Here is a 20718-nt window from a genome sequence, read left to right as displayed (position 1 = left end):
CATGACCTGAACCGAAGTCAGTTGTTTATCCGACTGAGCCACCCAGGTGCCCCCCCAAATAACTTTAAATTAATATTCTATAATGAAGGAGGAAGGATGAGACTCTAAAGGGGTAGCACGAGGGGGATCTTCGTGGTGATGTGTTTTATGTGATAAAATGACAGAATTATGCACACGCCTTGGACCAATGTCAGTTTCTTGGTTTTTGATATTGTATTATAAGTATGCAATGGGGAAACTAGGCAAAGGGGTGAGGGGTGCTTGGGACCTCCCTGTACCAACTTTGCAATTTCCTGCCAATTCTATAATTATTTCAAAATAAAAAGTTTCACAAAAGCCAATATCCCCAATGAGTTAAGAAAAGATATTACATCCCAAACAAAAAAGAAATACTATAAAAAATAAGCAAAGGAATAAACATTTGAGGTTACAAATGGTACCTTTCCCCAAAATTAAAGGGCCGAAGAAATCTCACATAAAATAGAAGTGAAGTAAAGCAGTGGAAAATGTGGGAGAAAAAAAAAATAAAAGAATCAGATTTGTCTCGAATGTCCAATATGAACGAACAGGACTTTCATAAAGCAGAAGAGAGAAAGCAGGAGAAGGAAGTCATGAAAACAAATAAAGCAATGCAATGAGAGAAAGTTCTCAGAACTGAAGGACAGAGTTCCCGGCGGCAGGGCTCGCTGAGTGCCCAGCGCAAAAGACTCGCACCAAAGCTCATCATTATGTAGTTGCACAACGCAAGAGGTAAGATTCTAAAACCTTCTGGAGAGAGAGAGAGAGAGAGAGAGAGAGAGAGAAAGCAACAACAATCTACAAAGGCTTATGAGCTGAACAGCAATGCCAGAGCTAGTAGACAAGGTTCCATGCTGCGGGACCCCGAATTCTATAAGCCACACACATGGAGGCTGGATTAAAGGCATTTTCAAAGCCCTCAAAAGAATCGTCTCCCTTCTATGCTTTCTTGGGAAACTACCAGAATCTGTGCTCCCCCAAAATAAAGGAATAAACCAAGAAAGAGGAAGATGCGGGTCCAGAAAAAGAAGATCTAACACAGGAGAACGGCACATGAAAAGTCCTGAGATGGCAGTGGAGGAAAATGATGGGATGAACTGTCTGCAGCAGGTGTGGGCAGAAGACAGTCCAGCTTGGAGCAGGAGAACAGGGCTTCCAAGGAAAAACGCTGAAAACAGCCGATCTGTTTGAGTGCCTAGAAATTGTGACCGATGAGCAGCACATGACAATAGTAAGGAACATCTGGAACACTTAGCCATGCACTTAGCGGACCCGTTCTGCAGCGCACTGGCTTCACCAATAGGATTACTCGATTTTGGAATTTTAGAGCTGGAAGGCGTCTTAGACCCCGTACCGTCCAATATCTGGTTTTACCGTTGAGGATCCCGAGAACCCGAAAGTTTCAGCACATTGCCCAGCTCTGCAGTGGTTACAGAGCAATATGAAGTGGAGGCCAATTGTCCTGACTCTTGGTCGTTACCAGGGTTCCTTGAAATTCCTGAAGGAAGATGAATTTCCTCTGAGACTCCTGCTGAAGGATCTTCAGGCTCCATGCGGTGTAGGGATCTAGCAGAAGGGCCGGGTTGTCTCCCGGGTAGGAGCATAGTGTGGAGGATGGGTGCAGGCTTCCAAAACAGATCTGGGTCATGTTCCAGCTGTATCTGCCACTAGCCGAGTACCTTTGGAAAAAGTAACAAAGTACTTCGATTCTCAAAGCCTCAGTTTCTTGGTAAACGTTCCACCTCCAAGGTTGCTCTGAAGATTAGAGATGCAGAACTGAACTCTCTGGTGTTCCCTCTTGGGGTAGGCAGAATAAGGCCGCTGTACCCCCCCCCCCCCCCCAAAGATGTCTCCATTCTAACTCCTGGAGCCTTATGTGGTATTTCCTGGCAATGGGGAAATTAAGGTTTCAGGTGGAATTAAGCCTGCTGATCAGCTGATCTCGAGGAGCTTATCCCGGATTCACCGGATGAGCAGTGTAATCACAAAGGTCCTTAGAAGGAGGTAGAAGAGAAAGAATCAGAGAGACTGTGGGATTGTTGAGCCCGCCACTCTTGGTTTCCAAGATGTGGGAGTGGGGCCACGAGCCAAGGACTATAGGCAGCCTTTAGAGCTGGAAAAGGCAAGAAAATGGACTTATCCCTAGACCATCCAGAAGGAACACACCTTTGCCTACACCTTGACGTCAACCCAGTAAAACCCATTTTAGACTTCAGAACTCCAGAACGATAAAGGTAATACAAGCATGTTGTTTTAAGCCACTGGTCCGTGGTAATTTGTCCCAGCAGCTATAGGAAATGAATCAACCCTTCGCCTGAACGTTGTTCCTGTTCCCCCAGAGCGGCCTTTGCATCGTCGTTTGGTTAGATGCAGCTTTTTGGAGGACACTCGTAGTGGTATTCTTGGGCAGAACCCCTGCTCTAACATGAGACAACCAAAGCATAAAGGCTGCTTCTTGGCGGGGTGTCGCTTCTCTCTTGGTGCTTCTCAAGTCCTTTTAGCTAGTTTGGCTACAGCTGAACTGAAAGCAATGGTTTGCATTTGGAACGCCTTGCGCTCGTGAATGCAAATGGACTCGAAAACAGCTGGTAATCGGATATGTTTTTCGCCTGCTCGGTCATACATTTTTTTAGTCAGAGCTGCAGTCTTTCCAGAAGGTGCTGCCCTCTTGCAAGGTGTCAGATGCCAGTCGCCAGGAAATGGTTGAGAGAGAGGCAACGGCGAGGTTCTGCTCTGACTCGCAGCGGTGGCAGACTGTTTGTGGTCTCTGCCCCTTGCGACAGCCACCATCCTGTTTGACACAACCCTTGGACGCAGCGTGAAAGCCGCTGCAGCAGGAGTGAGGGTGTCTGTTTGACCTACTTTTTTATACTCAAGGGCAGGTATCGGGATTGGCGCCTTGGGTAACCACGTGCTCATTAAGTTCCATACAGTTCTATCACGTGCTCATTAAGTTCCATACAATCCGACCACGTGCCCATTCCATACAATCCTACCACGTGCTCCTTAAGCTCCATACAATCCGACCACGTGCCGGTTAAGTTCCATACAATTCGACCACGTACCCGTTAAGTTCCATACAATTCTCTGCCTGCAGAGACACTATAACATGACCATTGCCAGTGATGAGTGTATATAAGAAATGGAGGAAACGCAGTGTGAAGCTCCACCTGGTTTTGGTACATCCGTGCCCACACGCTTCCAGTCACGTGGGTCGGCCGCTCTCAGCCTCTCTGGCAGTGCTGATGTTGGCGCTGATGTGGGCTGTTGAGAAGGGGAGGGGAGCAAACTTCTTTCTGGTTCCTCGAAGGAGGCAAGCCGTTCCTACTTCTGGATCAAGCTGTGGAAGTGTGGGTTACTTTTAGCTTCTCCCTTTTCTAAATTTTTCTTTTCCTTTTAAAAATAAAATAGCGAGGGGCACCCGGGTGGCTCAGTCGGCTAAGGGTCCGCCTCGTGATTTCAGCTAAGGTCATGATCTCACAGTTCATGAGATCCAGTGCTGCATGGGGCTCCGCGCTGACCATGCAGAGTCTGCTTGAGATTCTCTGTCTCCCTCTCTCTTTGCCCCTCCCCCACTCATCTTCTCTGTCTCTCCCAAAAGAAATAAACTAAAAAATGAAATGAAAAAGGGGCGCCTGGGTGGCTCAGTTGGTTGAGCATCCGACTTTGGCTGGGGTCATGATCTCATGGTTCCTGGGTTCGAGCCCCACGTCGGGTTCTGTGCTGACAGCTCAGAGCCTGGAGCCTGCTTCGGGTTCTGTGTCTCCCTCTCTCTGCCCCTCCCCTGCTCATGCTCGGTCTGTCTCTCAAAAATAAATAAACATTAAAAAAATTTTTTTAATGAAATAAAATAAAATAAAATAAAATAGCAAAGGCTGGCTCCCAGTAGAATAGTGAAGCATTTCATCCATTTCTTTAGGATTTCTGTCATGTTTGCTCCCTACAAAATTCAGAAGAAAATAGGACATTTAAGATAAACACAATTGAAATAACCACAGTAAAGTATGGTTTTCCTCCATCAAATGATTAAATATTTCAAAAGATAATCCTCAATGTGTTGGTGAATGTGTGGTATGTACCACAAGCGGGAGGTACAGATTTTCCAGAAAGCAAATTGGCTTCCTCTACCAGGAACCCTAAACATGTTAATGTTTGTGACCCTGAAATTTTACTGTTCAGATCCTTCCTTTTAAAACTCACCCAACTCTTGGGGCGCCCGGGTGACTCAGTTGGTTAAGCGTCTGACTTTGGCTCAGGCCATGATCTTGTGGTTCACGAGTTCAAGCCCCGAGTCAGGCTCTGTGCTGACAGCTCAGAGCCTGAAGCCTGCTTCAGGTTCTGCCCCTCCCCCACTCACGCTGGCCCTCTCTCTGTCTCAAAAATACATAAAAACATTATAAAAAATGTAAAACTCATCCAGCTCTTGATTTCAGCTCAGGTCACGGTCTCACAGTTTGGGAGATGAAGCCACCCCCCACCCTGCCGGGCGAGGAGCCTGCTTGGGATTGTCTCTCTCCCCTTCTCTCTGCCCCTTCCCTGCTTGTTCTCCCTCACTCTCTCAAAATAAATAAATACATAAAAGTAAACTAAAAAAAAAAAAATAAACTCATCCCTTTAGTTTCATCACCTGTAAAATCAAGCTATTAATAGAAACCGTTAGTGATGTAAGAATAGCGGACATCTGGCCCACAGTGTGTGCTTAGCAATCGTTAGGCATCGTTATTGATGGGAAAGGAAGAGCCCTTCCAGATAAAAATTATTGCAGCATCATGGCATAGAGATTTCAGGCATGGATAGCACCATGTGCCTGAGCGCACCTGAAAACCATTCTAGGAAGAGAGCTTTGGCTCACCCACTTGCCATTCAGCTCTTGAAATAGATCTCTTCAGATGTCTCAAAGTTATGTAAATTGGAGATCTTGATTTAATTCAGACATATGGTCATAAAAAAGGGTGAGGACTTCCTTGACATAAGAAAACTGCACATGTTATTTTTAATGGGATACTTCTGGGCCAACTTAGTGTTCTCTTGAGGGAACATTCTGGTGAGCGCCCTGTTCCTGGAGTTGCGTGTTAAGTGTGGGCTTACCAACCTTTCTCAGCAGGCACTGCTGTAGAGCTACGATATGGGGCTCTTTGAAGGTTTTCAAAGAGCTTTGAGGATGGCACTTTCTGGGCCCCTGCGGAAAGGGGATCCAGATTGGCTTTGGCTGGGAAGGAGTGGGCTGTGGTTTAGATAAGGAAATCAAGTTCTGTTGTGAAATAAAAGGAGAATACTGCTGTTTAGGAAGGCAGTAAAAATGGTGCATGGCAGCAAGTCACAGAAAATAGGGAAGACAGAGCTCTAGTGGTTATGGGATAGAGGCTCAGTGACCTGGGCCCTGAGTAAAAGAGAGTGGTCAGAATGGGAGGGGAGACTGTCGGGGGCTGGGGGGTGAGAGGAAGGGCTAGGGGAGAAGACCTCCAGGCCTATGCTGGGTCCCTCTTGTGCATCCAGGAACATCCTTGAATGGTGTCTTTATCACTGACCACCCAGCCTTTACCCATATGGAAACCACTAAGTCCACCTCTGAGCTGCACACAGAAGAAACAGGGTTCCACCTGCTCCTGTACCTTTCCAGCCGCCAGACTAGCAGGGGCGACCCCCCCCCCCCCCCGAGCAATGCCATAGGCGGGCTTCTGTCCAACTGCCCTGTGCAGACACTTCCCCCACAACGTCCCACGATACCTAAAACCCAAGAGGGGCGCTGGGGAAGCTCTGGTCTTCAGCTTGGGCACAGGTCCTGCCAAACTGAGCAACATCTAGACCCTCAGGCTGGGATAGTGCTTAAGGACATCCCCGTTACCCTTATAATGTGAGATTATCTTCCTACTTCTTTTAAAGCTATTTGCTTTTTACACAGGAAACACTTTCCACTGTGCCCACTGAGAACTCGGAAGAGCTGTGATTCCATTTGCTCAAAGGAGCGCAGGCAAGGAGCGAGATCTAATCGTCATGATAACAAACGCTCTCTATTATCGTAATGGAATGAATGCGGTTGGAATCCAAATACGGGACATTTGAGGGCTCCTTGAGCTTTGCCAAAAGGAACACTGTAGATCACTTTGGGTCTCTTTTTTGGCATATTGCCAAATAGAAGGGGAAATAAAATGGGAAAGTTCCAGTTAAGGCAATTCTTTCTGTGATGTATGATGTTACAAAGAACTGCCCTTGTCTGGATGCTGTTTTAAGGTCTGTTTATTACCGTGCTTTTGGGCCAAGAGAATCCTCAGTTAAGTTCAATTGGAAATCTGGTGCCCGAGCAAGTATCTCCCAATTAAATAATGACTTATTTCTAACTGTCTCTGTATCTGTCCTTGGCCTTCTGGAGACTATTGATCTGGTTGTTGAGCCAAGTTTTGCATTACTATAAATTACTCGGGTAATTCTTACTTTTTAGTGCCTCACTTTTCAAATTAGAAGCATATGACAGAAGCGAGAGTGACTCAGGGAGCAAAAAAAATGCCATTAGTGTGCCTTTCTTTTTAGTACAAAAAATTGATACAACCCGTAAGCTATATGAAATTGAGCTAGAGAAAAGTAAAAGAAGAAAATCGAGCCATTATTTCTACGGTTTTAAGTAACCCCATGGTTTTCACCGAACTTTAAAATATTATGGTAAGTGGCTTGGCTGAGTTCCTGAGGAAAACGCCCCTTTCCCGCATGAAGTATCAACTCAAGGCAAATCTAGTCATAATACTATTCTGGGCATATCCCTGGCTTCTGCTGAATTTCTAAACGTCAGCTTTCTGTATTTGAAATATACTGAAAATTTAACTGGTTCGGATTTTCCCAGCAATGAAACAAATTCAGCAAGTTGATGTGGAAATGCTGAGGAGGGTTGGACATTTCAAATTTGATGTGACACTTTGAGGACACAGACTCCTATTGTCATGCTCTAGGTGTCAGGAGACATCCTTTCCAATTTTCAGGAGCAGCCAGGGTAGAAATTCTCTCAAAAGGGACGGGTAGTTCCACTGCCCCGGATTCAAGCATTGCCTGTGGGTCATGAGGGGCCTGATGGGGAAGCTTGTGTGGCTGCTTTTCTGAGCAAGTGAGACCCAGTGAAGGGGGGAGGCAGCTGGGGGCAGCACGGAGGGAGTAATTTGACCCTCCCCCCCGCCCCTCCCCCCCACTGGCCCTTCTTTCCTGCCTCTGCAGGAAATCTCTGGTAGATGCCAGAAGTCCTTCCTGCCCCTTTGGGTCATATGACCAGTATCATTGCAGCAACAAAGCATCCAGTCCGGTGTGACAGTCATACTGGAAGCTCTTAAGCAAGTGAGAATAGTACCGGGTCAGGCTTGAAACCCACAGTGGGGTAGGGGCCCTGATCAACTGTGCTTGTCACCCCCTGGCTACTCTCCCCCAGCTTGCTCTCGCATCGCTTCTCTGTAGTTTCTGCTGCTTTCCGAGTGATGCCAAGGGCGAACGGGATGGGAGAAAAGGGCACGGTCTTTGTCACTGGCACTGCCTTGATCAGACATTGTGCCTTTTGGCCTTGCTGGGTGCTCAGTTGGACTCCGTCTGGGCAATGTAGTGGGTTTCTTGGAGAGGCCCCCACTCACCAGGAATCTGCCACTGCAGCTCCCACGAGCCGTCACAAAACTAGTTCTAGAAAGAAGTTCCACTTCTTTCCTAGCTCTTTGGTTGGGAATGTTCCGTCTAACACCTCAATTTGGAAACGTATCATTTTGTCTTAAGCATTTAAAAGTGGGAATGCCGAGAGTCACATTTTAGCATCCTATTATCGTTGCTAACCAGGACGCAACAATAGCTTAGCAACCTAGCTCGGAGGCATGCGTCTGTAAGGTGCTAACGTGTACCCAGAGAGAAGCTTAGTTGGGGAGTTTTTTATTTTTTAAGTTCATTTATTTATTTTGAGAGAGAGAATGCAAGCAGGGGAGGGGCAGAGAGAGAGAGAGAGGGAGAAAGAGAATCCCAAGCGGGCTCTGTGAAGTCAGCACGGAGCCCAACGTGGGGCTCAAACCCACGAACCGTGAGATCATGACCTGAGCTGAAATCAAGAGTCGGACGTTTAATCCGCTAAGCCGCCCAGGTGCCCCTGGGGAATTATTTTATTAAGGCGTCAGAAGCAGAACAGGCTGAGCAGGTGAGAGCGTAAGGATTGCTTAGGAAAGTCTGCAGCGAGCTGGGGACTATGATAATGTGGGGCTGGCATTTTCCACCATGGTGCATGTTGGCCACTCAATAACATGCTTATATGCTGTTCCTAGGCTTTCTTGGCTTGCTGGTTTAGAAGACATTTTTTTTTTTCTTTTAAGAGGTATACAGGGGTATAAAAAGGAAAATAATTTGACCAGAAGTGGTCGATTTGTTCCTTGCCAGTAAGTAGGTCAGAGTCTGATGAGGTGAAAGAGCCTGCCTGACTCCCTGCCCTACTACACAAATAGCCTTGCAGGTAAATCAGTTCGCTTACCCTTGTCCCCAACCTAACGTATAAACCTAAGTGAAATCAGGTTCAAAAGGGAGTTAAGACCAGCTGAAGGGAAAAAGAAATGATCTAAAAGCATATTACTTTAGTAGAGGGAATATGACTCTCTCCTAATGTATTTGATTGTGGTGTATTACAAGCTGTATTTGTTAAGATTAAATTTGGCTGAAGATAACAGAAAAGCCCAAAATATTGATGGCTACAACAAGATAGAAATTGAGTTCTTTCCATGTGCAACGTAGGCACATTGTGGCTTATGGTGTCACCAAGGACCTAGGCTCCTACCTTCTATTTTCGAGGTGACCTCATGGCCCAAAATGGCTACTGGAACTCCAGCCATCCTGTCTGCCTTCCAGGCTAGAGACAAGGGGAGAGATTAAAGAGCAAAAAGAGCCTCCTCTCAAATCAATCTGTTCCCTTTAACCAGCCCTCCTGGAGTCCTACCAACACTTTCACTTAGATTTCATTGCCATGAGGTAGTGACTGAATCTAGCTTCAAGGGAGCCTGGGAAACAAAGTACTTTATACTGGGAGACAGTTGTGCCTAGTTAAAAATCAAGATTCTACTTCAAAGGAGGGAAAGGAAAAAGGAAATGTGAATAATCTGTCTTCTGTGCCACACAGGTAATACTAAAAAAACAATGACTTTAAAATCCGTCCTTTCCTTCAGTATATGAAAGCGCCTTGCAAATTATAAAATATTTAGGCAATGTAATCTGCTTTACAATGGTATGTAAGGGGCTGAAGTGTTGTGAAGACAGCACATTATTTGATGAGAGATTAAGTGAGCAAATTAAGAGCATTGAAATCATACTGTCTTTTTCTCCTTATAAATAACTTGAAGATTGTGAGCAAATACCTGAATTATTTTTTAAATGAGAATACATAGTCTGACATCTTGTCTGAGGCTGACAATAGATCAGAATATTTAAAATTGTGAAGTCACTTATGCAGTATATTGTTAGAGTCGCTTTCTGTTGCGTGGAGAATTTATCCAGTTGAATAAATGTAGAAAAAGTCCCTGCTGTGGGCCAGACACCATGCTAGAAAATACCTTAAAAACAACAAAAGGGAAAACAACCTCCGCTATTTGTAAGAAGAAAAAAAGGAACAATTTATGAGAATGCAAATTCCATGAAGACAAGAACTTTTGTCTCTTTCATTCACTGCTGTCATTGAAGTGTCCTACACAAGTGTCATACAAAAAGAACTCAATAAATATTTGTTAATTGAATGAATGAATAAATAAATGAATTCCTCCGAGAAAATACCTGCCACTTACTCTAAAAAAACAAAAAACTATCTTGGAAAAGAAAACCGACAAATCAATTCAAAAGTGAGTATATGTCTGATTTTATCAAATATATATGTTTCTGAGGAGCAGAATATTAAATCATATTTAGAGCTATTTTATTTAAAAAAATTTTTAATGTTTATTTATTTTTGAGAGGGAGCACAAGCAAGGGAGGGGCAGAGAGAGGGAGACACAGGATCTGAAGGAGGTTCTAGGCTCCAAACTGTCAGCACAGAGCCCGACGTGGACCCCGAGCTCACAAATTGCGAGATCATGACCTGAGCCAAAGTTGGACACTCAACTGACTGAGCCACCCAGGCGCCCCTCGAGCTGACAATTTAAAGGTGTCATATGAAGATTGATTTTATAAAACAAAGATCCTTTTATAAAGAGAATAATCACCTTTGGTTTGTTTGACAGATCGAGATTTAAAAATTTTTTTTTTTTACATTTATTTATTTTTGAGAAACAGAGTGAGACAAAGCGTGAGCAGGGAGGGGCAGAGAGAGAAGGAGACACAGAATCTGAAACAGGCTCCAGGCTCCGAGCTGTCAGCACAGAGCCCAACGCGGGGCTCAAACCCACAGACCGTGAGATCATGACCTGAGCCGAGGTCGATGCTCAACCGACTGAGCCACCCAGGCGCCCCAGATCTAGATTTTTAAAATGTGACATTTGTATAAAGTCAACTCCACTTAGGTGTCCAGAAGAGAACAGAATATGAATTAAAACCAATATGCAGTTTTGAAGTATCATATCGTCTCTATAAAACTATTTTTTTCTATGACAAAGTGTTAGGCTTGGCAAATTGAGAGTGCAGTCAAGATTTTTTTCATGCTTCTTCCTCTCATGAAGTAGAAATCAAGGGAATCATTCCAGAGACTCCCCTTCTCCCTCATGCTCAACATCCTTTCTGTTAATTTTACATTCTAAATATTTCTAGAAAATTTTCCTCCCTATTACTACTGTCACGCCTTGTTGCAAATCCCAGCACCTTCTCTGCGTTTTCCAGTCTGTTCACACAGTGGATCGTGTTATTATTCTTCCATTAAAATCTTCAGTGGCTCTTCAGCAGCTAATGACCCTTCTTCGTATGGAATGTGAGAGCCTTAAGACCCAGCCCTGTTTACTTCTCTGGAATGTGAGGGCCTTATGACCCAGCCCTGTTTACTTCTCTGGCCTTAAGCCTTATCTCTGAAAAATCCTCTGCTGTGCAATTTACAACATTAACCCTGTTCATCTGGCTTAACAAATATGCCCTCCGGAAATCCTTCTTGAATCTCCATAATTGGTTCTGTGCTACTTCATTGTGGACACACCTCTCTCATAGAACATTCCACATGATACTTTATCCAAAGAGCCCATATTTCATGGCATGTAGTAGGTACTCAATAAATCACTGGCGAAACTTGAACTCACCTGGGGAAGAAGCGATCTCCAGGGAACACTAGCTTGAAAGTTTTACTCAAATAAGTTTAATGTGATTATTATTTATTTTCTTTATTCTGCTACAAAACAACAAATCTTCAGGTGTCCCCAGAGGTATGCAGCAGAAGGGCCCTTTGGCCTCCCGCACGTATGTCCTCCCACAACCACTTTAGGATCAAACGTATAGCATTTCTTATTGGTGAAAAACAGGAATTCCTGACGTGTTAGGAAAGAGTGGCTCGGATGGTCAAAATGGGTTGGCGCTCTTGATTTGTGGAGTTATGGATTTCTGAGATTAATTAGATTTGGAACATTTGCATTGTTTGCTAGCCAAAGGAATCCTATTTAAAGATTAGAAGTGCTTAACTAAGCACAACTTGGAGAAAATAGAAAAAAGAATCAATTTTTGCCATTAATCTCTACATCTTCCCCCTCCCCTAAATGTAATGAAAACAACAAATAAAAAAATATGAGAGATCCTCAACTGACCCTCAATCAATTGGAAATGTCCTTGTGTTGGTAATTTAAAAGTAGGAGAAATTGGAGAAACCCGTGTTTAAAATCCATTTAAAAAGACAAACCACAATGCCCTTGAAGGCAGCCATCGTGGTATCGGAGAAGGGAGAATTGGGTGGGGTCCTGTAATGCTCGCCACTTGACCTCTGTTTCCCTTGACGTTGTTGGAAGTAAGGACCCAGGGTCTGGGAGTTTGGTAGGGATGGAGCATTAGTAGAGGAGACTGGATGGCCCGGTCACCTCTTTGGAACAGGACATTCCTTCCGCTTCCTAACAACCAACTCTGGGGCCTTAGGCCTTGACTCGGAGCCTGCAGGACCTGGAGGCCCTGGGTGGTACCATCTAGAATGCTCACTGCAGCTGTGCCTGCCGCGGCTGGAGAATGCTCTGGGCTGCCTCAGTTGAGGGCTGGTGCTTCCCCATTTCCACCCTTGCGGTCTCTGGCAAGCAGTGACACTATGGAATCTCTTCAAATTGTCACTTGCGGTGCGTTGTTGGAAGGGCAGTTTATGGGAGACAGATTATCAAGAGTACAGGCTCAGGATGCATGAATTCAGGTACGTGAAAGTAAAGAACTTCCTCGATGGGTTAAGGTCATGGTTATGGTTAAACAGGGATACCGGTAAGCGACTGCTGAGTCTCTGGAGCCCGGGAGATGTCACATACTTCTGTCTCCTTAGATTCCAAGCAGGAAATGACAATCTACGACAAAGGGTGCTTAGGAGGCTCTGCCCTCCCATCCCCAACCCCTGCCTTTTGCCACAGTCAGTTAAGCATGCTGATTCCATAGAGAGCTCTGATGGTGGCCAAGAGGACAAAGCAGAGAGCGACCAGAGCTGGCATCCAGTTTTTCGGAGCTGGGCAGAATATTCCTCAGAACTCTATTGATCAAACCTTTGAGCTTAAAAATTCTGCTTTTTGAATAAGTGCATAAGCAATAATAGCCACGATTACTGCTCCCAATAAGATGCCAGCATTTTAACATAATCAATGTAGGTCATACAGAAGAAAATCTCCCAATGGCTGAATTGCTATCATTATCATTATTACTACATAAATGATGTCACAGAGTATTGTGCCTGGATGGGGAGACTCTATATTGTGCAGATATCAGTTTTGTTCAGTTTCTAACAAAAATCCACAGTAGTTTATTTGGTGAAAGGGAGGGACATAATACACAACAATTTTAAAGATTTTAATAATTATTGTAGAAAAATAAAGGTATAAGGGTAACTAAAAAGTATTGAGCAAAAAACAGCAATGAGTTGGAACTTGAGACACCAGATATATTCATTAAGATGCAGTTTCAGTTAAAAGAATTAAAACCGTGGGGCGCCTGGGTGGCGCAGTCGGTTAAGCGTCCGACTTCAGCCAGGTCACGATCTCGCGGTCCGTGAGTTCGAGCCCCGCGTCGGGCTCTGGGCTGATGGCTCAGAGCCTGGAGCCTGTTTCCGATTCTGTGTCTCCCTCTCTCTCTGCCCCTCCCCCGTTCATGCTCTGTCTCTCTCTGTCCCAAAAATAAATAAATGTTGAAAAAAAAATTTTTTAAATAAAAGAATTAAAACCGTATGGTGTTGGCATCACAGAGAACAAGTTAGTGGACTAGAGTAGGAAAAAAAAAGAAAAAAAAAAAAAAACAAAAACCAGACCTAATTATGTAGGAATTTAATGCATAGTAAAAGTGACATTTCAAGTTGGTAGGGTGAAGCCTTAGTTGCTATTGGATGGGGACCTAATTTTTCAGCATTCTGGAAAGATTTAAATTTGAAGCCACCCCTCATGTTCCATACTAAAGTAATTTTGAAATGAATCGAGATTAAAAGGTAAAATAAACCACAGATGGATCTGTATGTAACTGGAAAGAAAGAAGGATTTGCTAAGCTTAGCAATAAAAGACAAAAACATAAGGGAATAAATTGATTTTGACCAGTATCTGCCCATTTTCCCTAAACCCCGGCTCCTGGTAACCACTATTTTACTCTCTACTCTGACCTTGACCTTCTACAGATTCCACATATATGGGAGATCAGGCAGTATTTTTCTTTCCGTGTCTGGCTTATTTCACTATTCACTGACGTTATGTCGTAACTCCAGTTTCATCCATGATTTTGCAACCGAAAATTTAAAATCTTTATGTCAAAAAGTAAATACATAAATGAAATAAAATCTTCTTGTCAAAAAAAACCCCACTTTGAATAAAAATAAAAGGCTGGTCGTAAATGGGGGGAAGAAAACCCCTGTCATCATAAATGACAGAAGGTAACATTCTCAACATATATAAACCATTACAAACCAGTAAGATGAACATATCAATAGAAGCATCAGAAAAAAGATGTAAAGGAAAAAATTACAAAAGATGACAGAATCATGATTATTTAACATGGAACCCAAATTAACTTTATTAGTAATAAAAGAAAGTGAAATAATCATGTGTATGTACTTTCTATCTAATTGGCAATGCATATAGTTAATTAATTAACTAAAATCAACGATATTGTGGGTTTGGGGAAAAAGGCAGCTCACAGACTGCTGGTGAAAAGCTAAACTGATAATGAGGATAACAATTTAATCATAAGAATAAAAAGCTTTAAATCTCTGCACAATGCTCATCTGGCAATTTAAATGTCGGAAATTTTTGTTACAATCAAACAAAAACAAAAATAGATTTTGGCAACTATTTATCTTCGGTTTTATTACATTTATGAAATCTATTGTTGTTTACAACAGATAAACACCAGAGATAGTTTATTCAACAAGAGAATATTAGATAAGGAAGTTGGGGCATTTCCAAGGCAACTTACCAATATTGGATATAAACAACCTAGAAAAATGTTTGCAATATATGACTCAGGGAAGAAAGAAAGAAAATGTCGGCATTACATGATCCCATTAAAATCCCATTAAAACATTTTTATGTTTATTAGAGTAATTCATAATTAAACTGAAATTCAAACACTCAGAAGTGGAAACAATCACGTAATAGAAAGTGAAAGACGGTAATCCCAGCCCCAGGTTCCATTTCCCAGAGGGCACCATGAATCCTTTGTTTATCATCCAGTTTCTCCCACCCCCTTCTACATGTACCCAGATGTGTGCTCACACACATACTTGTTGTTACAGGATGACTTGGGATTACCTTGAGATTTTTTTTTTACGTTTATTTATTTATTTTGAGAGAGAGAGAAAGAGCGCACGAGCTGGGGAGGGGCAGAGAGAAGGAGAGACAATCCCAAGCAGGCTCCACGCCATCAGTGCATGGGGCTCGAATGCATGAACTACGAGACCATGAACCACGAGACCATGAACCACGAGACCATGAACTGAGATGAGATCAAGAGTCAGACATTTAACCATTTAACCCACTGCACCACCCAGGGACCCTGGGATTACCTTGAGTATTTTACAGACAGACTGTTTCCATGATCCTTAGTCCTCCTTTGTGTTTAAATTTAATTAAGCACTCCCTACCTCAGGACGAAAAACAGGAAAAAATAGAGGTCCAAAGAAAGCAATGAAAGGAGGGAGGGAGAGTGAGAAGAAAAAATGAAAGTCAGGGCAAGTGAAGGAAAAGAAAGGGGGGAAAGGACGTACTTACTGAGATGTTTTGCACCAGGGTAATGAACATCTAGAAAGAGAAACATTCGCCTGTCTCTGTTCTCTGCACTCTGGTGCTCATGGAGGTCTGGAGGTCCAGTGGCTTACACTGATCAATTTTTGAATGTTAAACTAGTCCTGGGATAACATTCCTAAATAATTTTTGTAGAATGAGATCTCGGGGATGACAGTGTATGGCTGAGATGAGAAGACAATAAAGTGCATTATGCCCAAACCTGCATATTTATTTCTCTGACATCTTGGGGTGAGCCTTCTGACCTCCGGAGACCAGAGAATGTCCATGTTAGTGACCCTTAGAATCATCTGGAGAGAGAGTGATTATGAAGATTCCTGGAAACGTCCCCAGAGATTCTAATCTAGTAGGATTGGGGTGGATCTGGGATTCTGCATTTCCAAGAAGCTTACAGACGAAGTCAATATTGCTGCTATAGAATGTGACCCCCAAAAATTCTTTTAAAAAGCTACTGGAATGGGGCGCCTGGGTGGTGCAGTCGGTTGGGCGTCCGACTTCAGCCAGGTCACGATCTCGCGGTCTGGGAGTTCGAGCCCCGCGTCAGGCTCTGGGCTGATGGCTCAGAGCCTGGAGCCTGCTTCCGATTCTGTGTCTCCCTCTCTCTCTGCCCCTCCCCCGTTCATGCTCTGTCTCTCTCTGTCCCAAAAATAAATAAACGTTAAAAAAAAAAAAAAAAAAAAAGCTACTGGAATAAGGAAGTTTCTTCTACATCCAGCAGCGTGCTTATACATGCTTAGAATTTCCCTGGAGGCAAAGACAAGAAGCTGGTAGCAATGTTTGCCTCTGAGGAGAATTGGAATCTGAAGGAAGTTGATTGGAAAGACTTACTTTTCGCTCTGATCCAAATCTTGCTCCAAATGGGTACAACATATTAGTATTACATATTCGAAAGTGAACAAAATAAATATATTCCATATGCCCCCAATTAAATATAAATGCACATACCTTTTGACCTAGCAACTTCGCCTTTAGGGATTTATCTTGCAAACAGATTTAAACACGTGCAAATGACAATGTTATTCTTTGCAACGTTTTTTTTTTTTTTCATAACAAGAGGTTATAAAAAGTCGAGAGTTCATTTGTACTGAACTGGTAAAGAAAACTATATACATTTCTCAATAGAATAATAGGCAATCGTAAAAAATAATAGAAGGTAATAATGTACTGATACAGAACCACCTCTATGGCGTAGTTAAGAGGAAAGGTCCAAAAAGGAGTATATATCTGTTAATATTGTATAAATAGTAGGGAAGAAATATATTTACTTACTAGCTTACATATACAATAAAACATCCTGGAAGAATACAAAAAGCTTGGTATCACTGATTGCCTCTGAGACGGCAGGGCATTGGTGTTCAAGAATTTTTAAGATCTACTCTTTGGTATCTTTTGAATTTTAAAGTATGTGATTATATTACCTAATAAATACCTTGTCAAGAATACTTGATAATTATCTTTCCATGTCAGGAAAAACAGAGCTATCTAATTTTTTAAGTGGCTGAATGATATTACCTTGTTGGATTTACCATATTTAACCAACTCTCTGCTGATAAAAACTTAAAATGTTTCCAAGTGATCACTATTATATGTATTTGCACCCAAATGCGAGTATTCTTGAGCAATAACTTCTTATAACTATGATGAAAATATATGTGTATTTAATTTTGTGACAGCTATTTAAATATTTAGCTCACATTTTTGTTATTGTTATTTGTTGTTGTCATTTATGCATTTTTGAGAGAGAGAGAGAGAGAGAGCACGCATGAGAGAGAGCGGGGGAGGGGGAGAGGGAGACAGAGGATCTGAAGTGGTCTGTGTGCTGACAGCAGAGAGCCCAATGGGGGGCTTGAACTCACAAACTGGGAGATGGTGACCTCAGGAGGTTGGTCACTCAACTGACTGAATCACTCCTGTACCCCCTTGTTGTTACTAAATGAAACACACACACCTGACATAATGTGAGTTTTCTGACATTCTCTAGAGATAAGATCCCTGTATAAATTTCAATCACGTGATTTCAAGTTTCATCATTAGCAATGACATTTCAGACTTCAATACACATAAAAATATGATGCATATGAAACAATTTTGTGCCATTCTGAAATTCAATTGTTTGTTATATCAAAATGCCCTTACCTTCCTGTTACCAAACACTAATTCTTTTTTTTTTTTTTTTAATTTTTTTTTTTTCAACGTTTATTTATTTTTGGGACAGAGAGAGACAGAGCATGAACGGGGGAGGTGCAGAGAGAGAGGGAGACACAGAATCAGAAACAGGCTCCAGGCTCTGAGCCATCAGCCCAGAGCCCGACGCGGGGCTCGAACTCACGGACCGCGAGATCGTGACCTGGCTGAAGTCGGACGCTTAACCGACTGCGCCACCCAGGCGCCCCCAAACACTAATTCTTAAAGAAGCAAGTTCTACTGTATGCATATGTTGCTTTGCAATGTAATTTGGTAAGTTTTACCTTATTTTCTTGCCAGGCTATCTTTGGGTTTTTCTTTTAATTTTTTTTTTAATGTTTATTCATTTTTGAGAGAGAGAGAGCACGAGAGCAGGGAAGGGGCAGAGAGAGAGAGGGAGACACAGAATCCGAAGCAGTCTCCAGGCTCCAAGCTGTCAGCCCAGAGCACGACGTGGGGCTCGAACCCACGAACCATGAGATCATGACCTGAGCTGAAGTCAGATGCTTAACAAACTGAGCCACCCAGGCACCCCAATTGCCAGGCTATCTTTGAAGGCCTGGTGAGTGCTAGCACTGGCCTATGGAATCCAGCTTTATGAGATGAAGGTCAGGATAACTGACAGATTGTACCAGTGTTCTAAAAGCCTGGGTAATGAATTCAGACAACTAAATATAGGACTGGAATAAATCTTTTATTACCGAAAACAATCCACAATGGAGATGGTTGGCACTGGGCAGATTTCCACAAAAATTCATGAACAGCATTCACAAAGAGAACTTGGGTACGTGGCTTTGAACCCAGAGGAGGCACAAATGCCACTGGTTGACCTTGAAATGTTATCTTATCACTTGGAATGGATGCCCAAAAAAGCCAGTTGTAAGATAAATTGTTTTTTTTTGCGAAGGATTCTGTCAGTTCTCATTTTATGCCCAACATGCAATAATTTTCTAGATCTTCACTGAAATCCAAAGACCTTTTACTAATCTTCCTAAAGTAATTATTCTGCAACAATTCCCTCACAATCACAAAGTTCCTTAAGGAGCTGGGGTTACAAAGAGGCGTCACAGAAGACAGAACCTGTACTCTCAAAGACAGGAATTACCATATACACAAACTTTAATCGCTTTTAAAGTGGGACTCCTAAATCATTGTATGACTTATCAACTCAGAATTTAGAGCTCTTCTTTTACTGGGATCATTCTTTAAAATAAAACTGCTTTCCTTTACTTTTCTGTAGCAGGAGGAAGAACAGACATGGTACAAAACAGGAAGCTGTGTTGCTCCAAAAATATCACAGGATCGGATGACTCGAAAACCTTCACCAAACTTGGGACCGTGACACCATTCACATGTAGACGGGCTGCGAATGAGGAAACATCACGTCAATACTTAGTAAATATCTACTAAGGAAAAGACATCTTGCCTGACGCTGTGCAAGATCAAAGTAGTTTAAAATGGGGCCTTGGGGCGCCTGGGTGGCGCAGTCGGTTAAGTGTCCGACTTCAGCCAGGTCACGATCTCGCAGTCCGTGAGTTCGAGCCCCGCGTCGGGCTCTGGGCTGATGGCTCAGAGCCTGGAGCCTGTTTCAGATTCTGTGTCTCCCTCTCTCTCAGCCCCTCCCCCATTCATGCTCTGTCTCTCTCTGTCCCAAAAATAAATAAACGTTGAAAAAAAAATTAAAAAAAAAAAAATGGGGCCTTTATCGTTATTGATCTTAGCATCTAATTAAAGAGCTAAAACATACACAAGTAAAAATTAAATGCTAAAAAATAGTTGTGTGAATACAAAACAATCCTAGTTTTCTAAAACAAAAAAGTATAGATGCATAGCAAGGAAACACTCTAAGGATAGACACAGAGAGAAAACAGTACTTATTCTTGGTCAGTGTGATCACAGGACATTTTATTTTATTTATTTATTTTTTTATTTTTTTATTTTTTTTAATTTTTTTTTTCAACGTTTATTTATTTTTGGGACAGAGAGAGACAGAGCATGAACGGGGGAGGGGCAGAGAGAGAGGGAGACACAGAATCGGAAACAGGCTCCAGGCTCGGAACCATCAGCCCAGAGCCCGACGCGGGGCTCGAACTCACGGACCGCGAGATCGTGACCTGGCTGAAGTCGGAGGCTTAACCGACTGCGCCACCCAGGCGCCCCTCACAGGACATTTTAAATGTCCTTATAAAGTTTTTCCATAATTTTCAAATTTTCTGTAAGAACTACGTATTATTTTTAGAATTCAAAATAAATATATTATTTTAAAAATAAAGAGACTACCAGGGGCGCCTGGGTGGCGCAGTCGGTTAAGCCTCCGACTTCAGCCAGGTCACGATCTCGCGGTCCGTGAGTTCGAGCCCCGCGTCGGGCTCTGGGCTGATGGCTCGGAGCCTGGAGCCTGTTTCCGATTCTGTGTCTCCCTCTCTCTCTGCCCCTCCCCCGTTCATGCTCTGTCTCTCTCTGTCCCAAAAATAAATAAAAACGTTGAAAAAAAAAAAAGAAAAAAAAATTTTAAAAATAAAGAGACTACCATAACCTAGTATAGGACTAATGTCTGCATGTATTTTTAGATGCTCACAAATCAGTTAAAAAAATAATAAAGACATCAACCGCTTATTCCATTTGCATGAACAGACTGTTCACAGAAGAAGAGACTTGAATGTCGAGAGCACATTGAGAAATGTAGCTTCTCAACCTCATCAGCCATCAGGGACTACAGATACCATTTCATAATCATCAGATGGGCACAATGGAAAAGTCTGCCAGTACAAAGTTTGGTGTGGATGAGAATCATCAGGGGCCACTCATACTTTCTTGGTGGTGTAGACATCGGTGTGATTTACCAATTTTAAATTTAAAAAATAAAAAAAAATTGATATAAACATGGATACACGTTAAATTTTACATATGGATAAAATCTCAAAAGAGTTAACAGAATGTCTTGGACAAATTTTTATGGCAATACATTTTGTTTTGCTTCATATTATGAATAGCATCATAATATTCCAAAACATGGATACACCGTAATTTTATTTTACCACTTTTTTATTGATGCACATTTAGGCTGCAATTACCATCCCTATGCCTGACTTGTGTTCACATGTTACTATTTCTAGAAGACGAATTCTGAAGACTTTAATTTCTCTTTCTTTTTTTTTT

The 20718-nt window shown here is 42.6% G+C and overlaps 1 protein-coding gene across 3 annotated transcripts in view; it reads right to left on the bottom strand.

Annotated features, from left to right (window-relative positions):
• Positions 1–18234: 18234 nt before the first annotated feature.
• The window catches only part of LRRC63 (leucine rich repeat containing 63), a 41284-nt gene continuing 38800 nt past the window's right edge, over positions 18235–20718 (bottom strand). For all 3 annotated transcript variants that reach the window (XM_086711847.1, XM_086711850.1, XM_086711853.1), the window contains one exon: positions 18235–18922. In XM_086711847.1, the coding sequence (XP_086567973.1) occupies positions 18703–18922 (220 nt within the window). In that variant the 3' untranslated portion in view covers positions 18235–18702. The remainder of the gene's footprint in view (positions 18923–20718) is intronic.

This window comes from Puma concolor, chromosome A1 (assembly GCF_028749965.1).
Source record: "Puma concolor isolate L17-30 chromosome A1, mPumCon1.1.hap2, whole genome shotgun sequence".
In the NCBI taxonomy this organism is placed as follows: domain Eukaryota; kingdom Metazoa; phylum Chordata; class Mammalia; order Carnivora; family Felidae; genus Puma; species Puma concolor.
The sequence above is the reverse complement of the archived record's forward strand: the minus strand, read 5'-3'. Positions and strand labels throughout refer to the sequence as shown.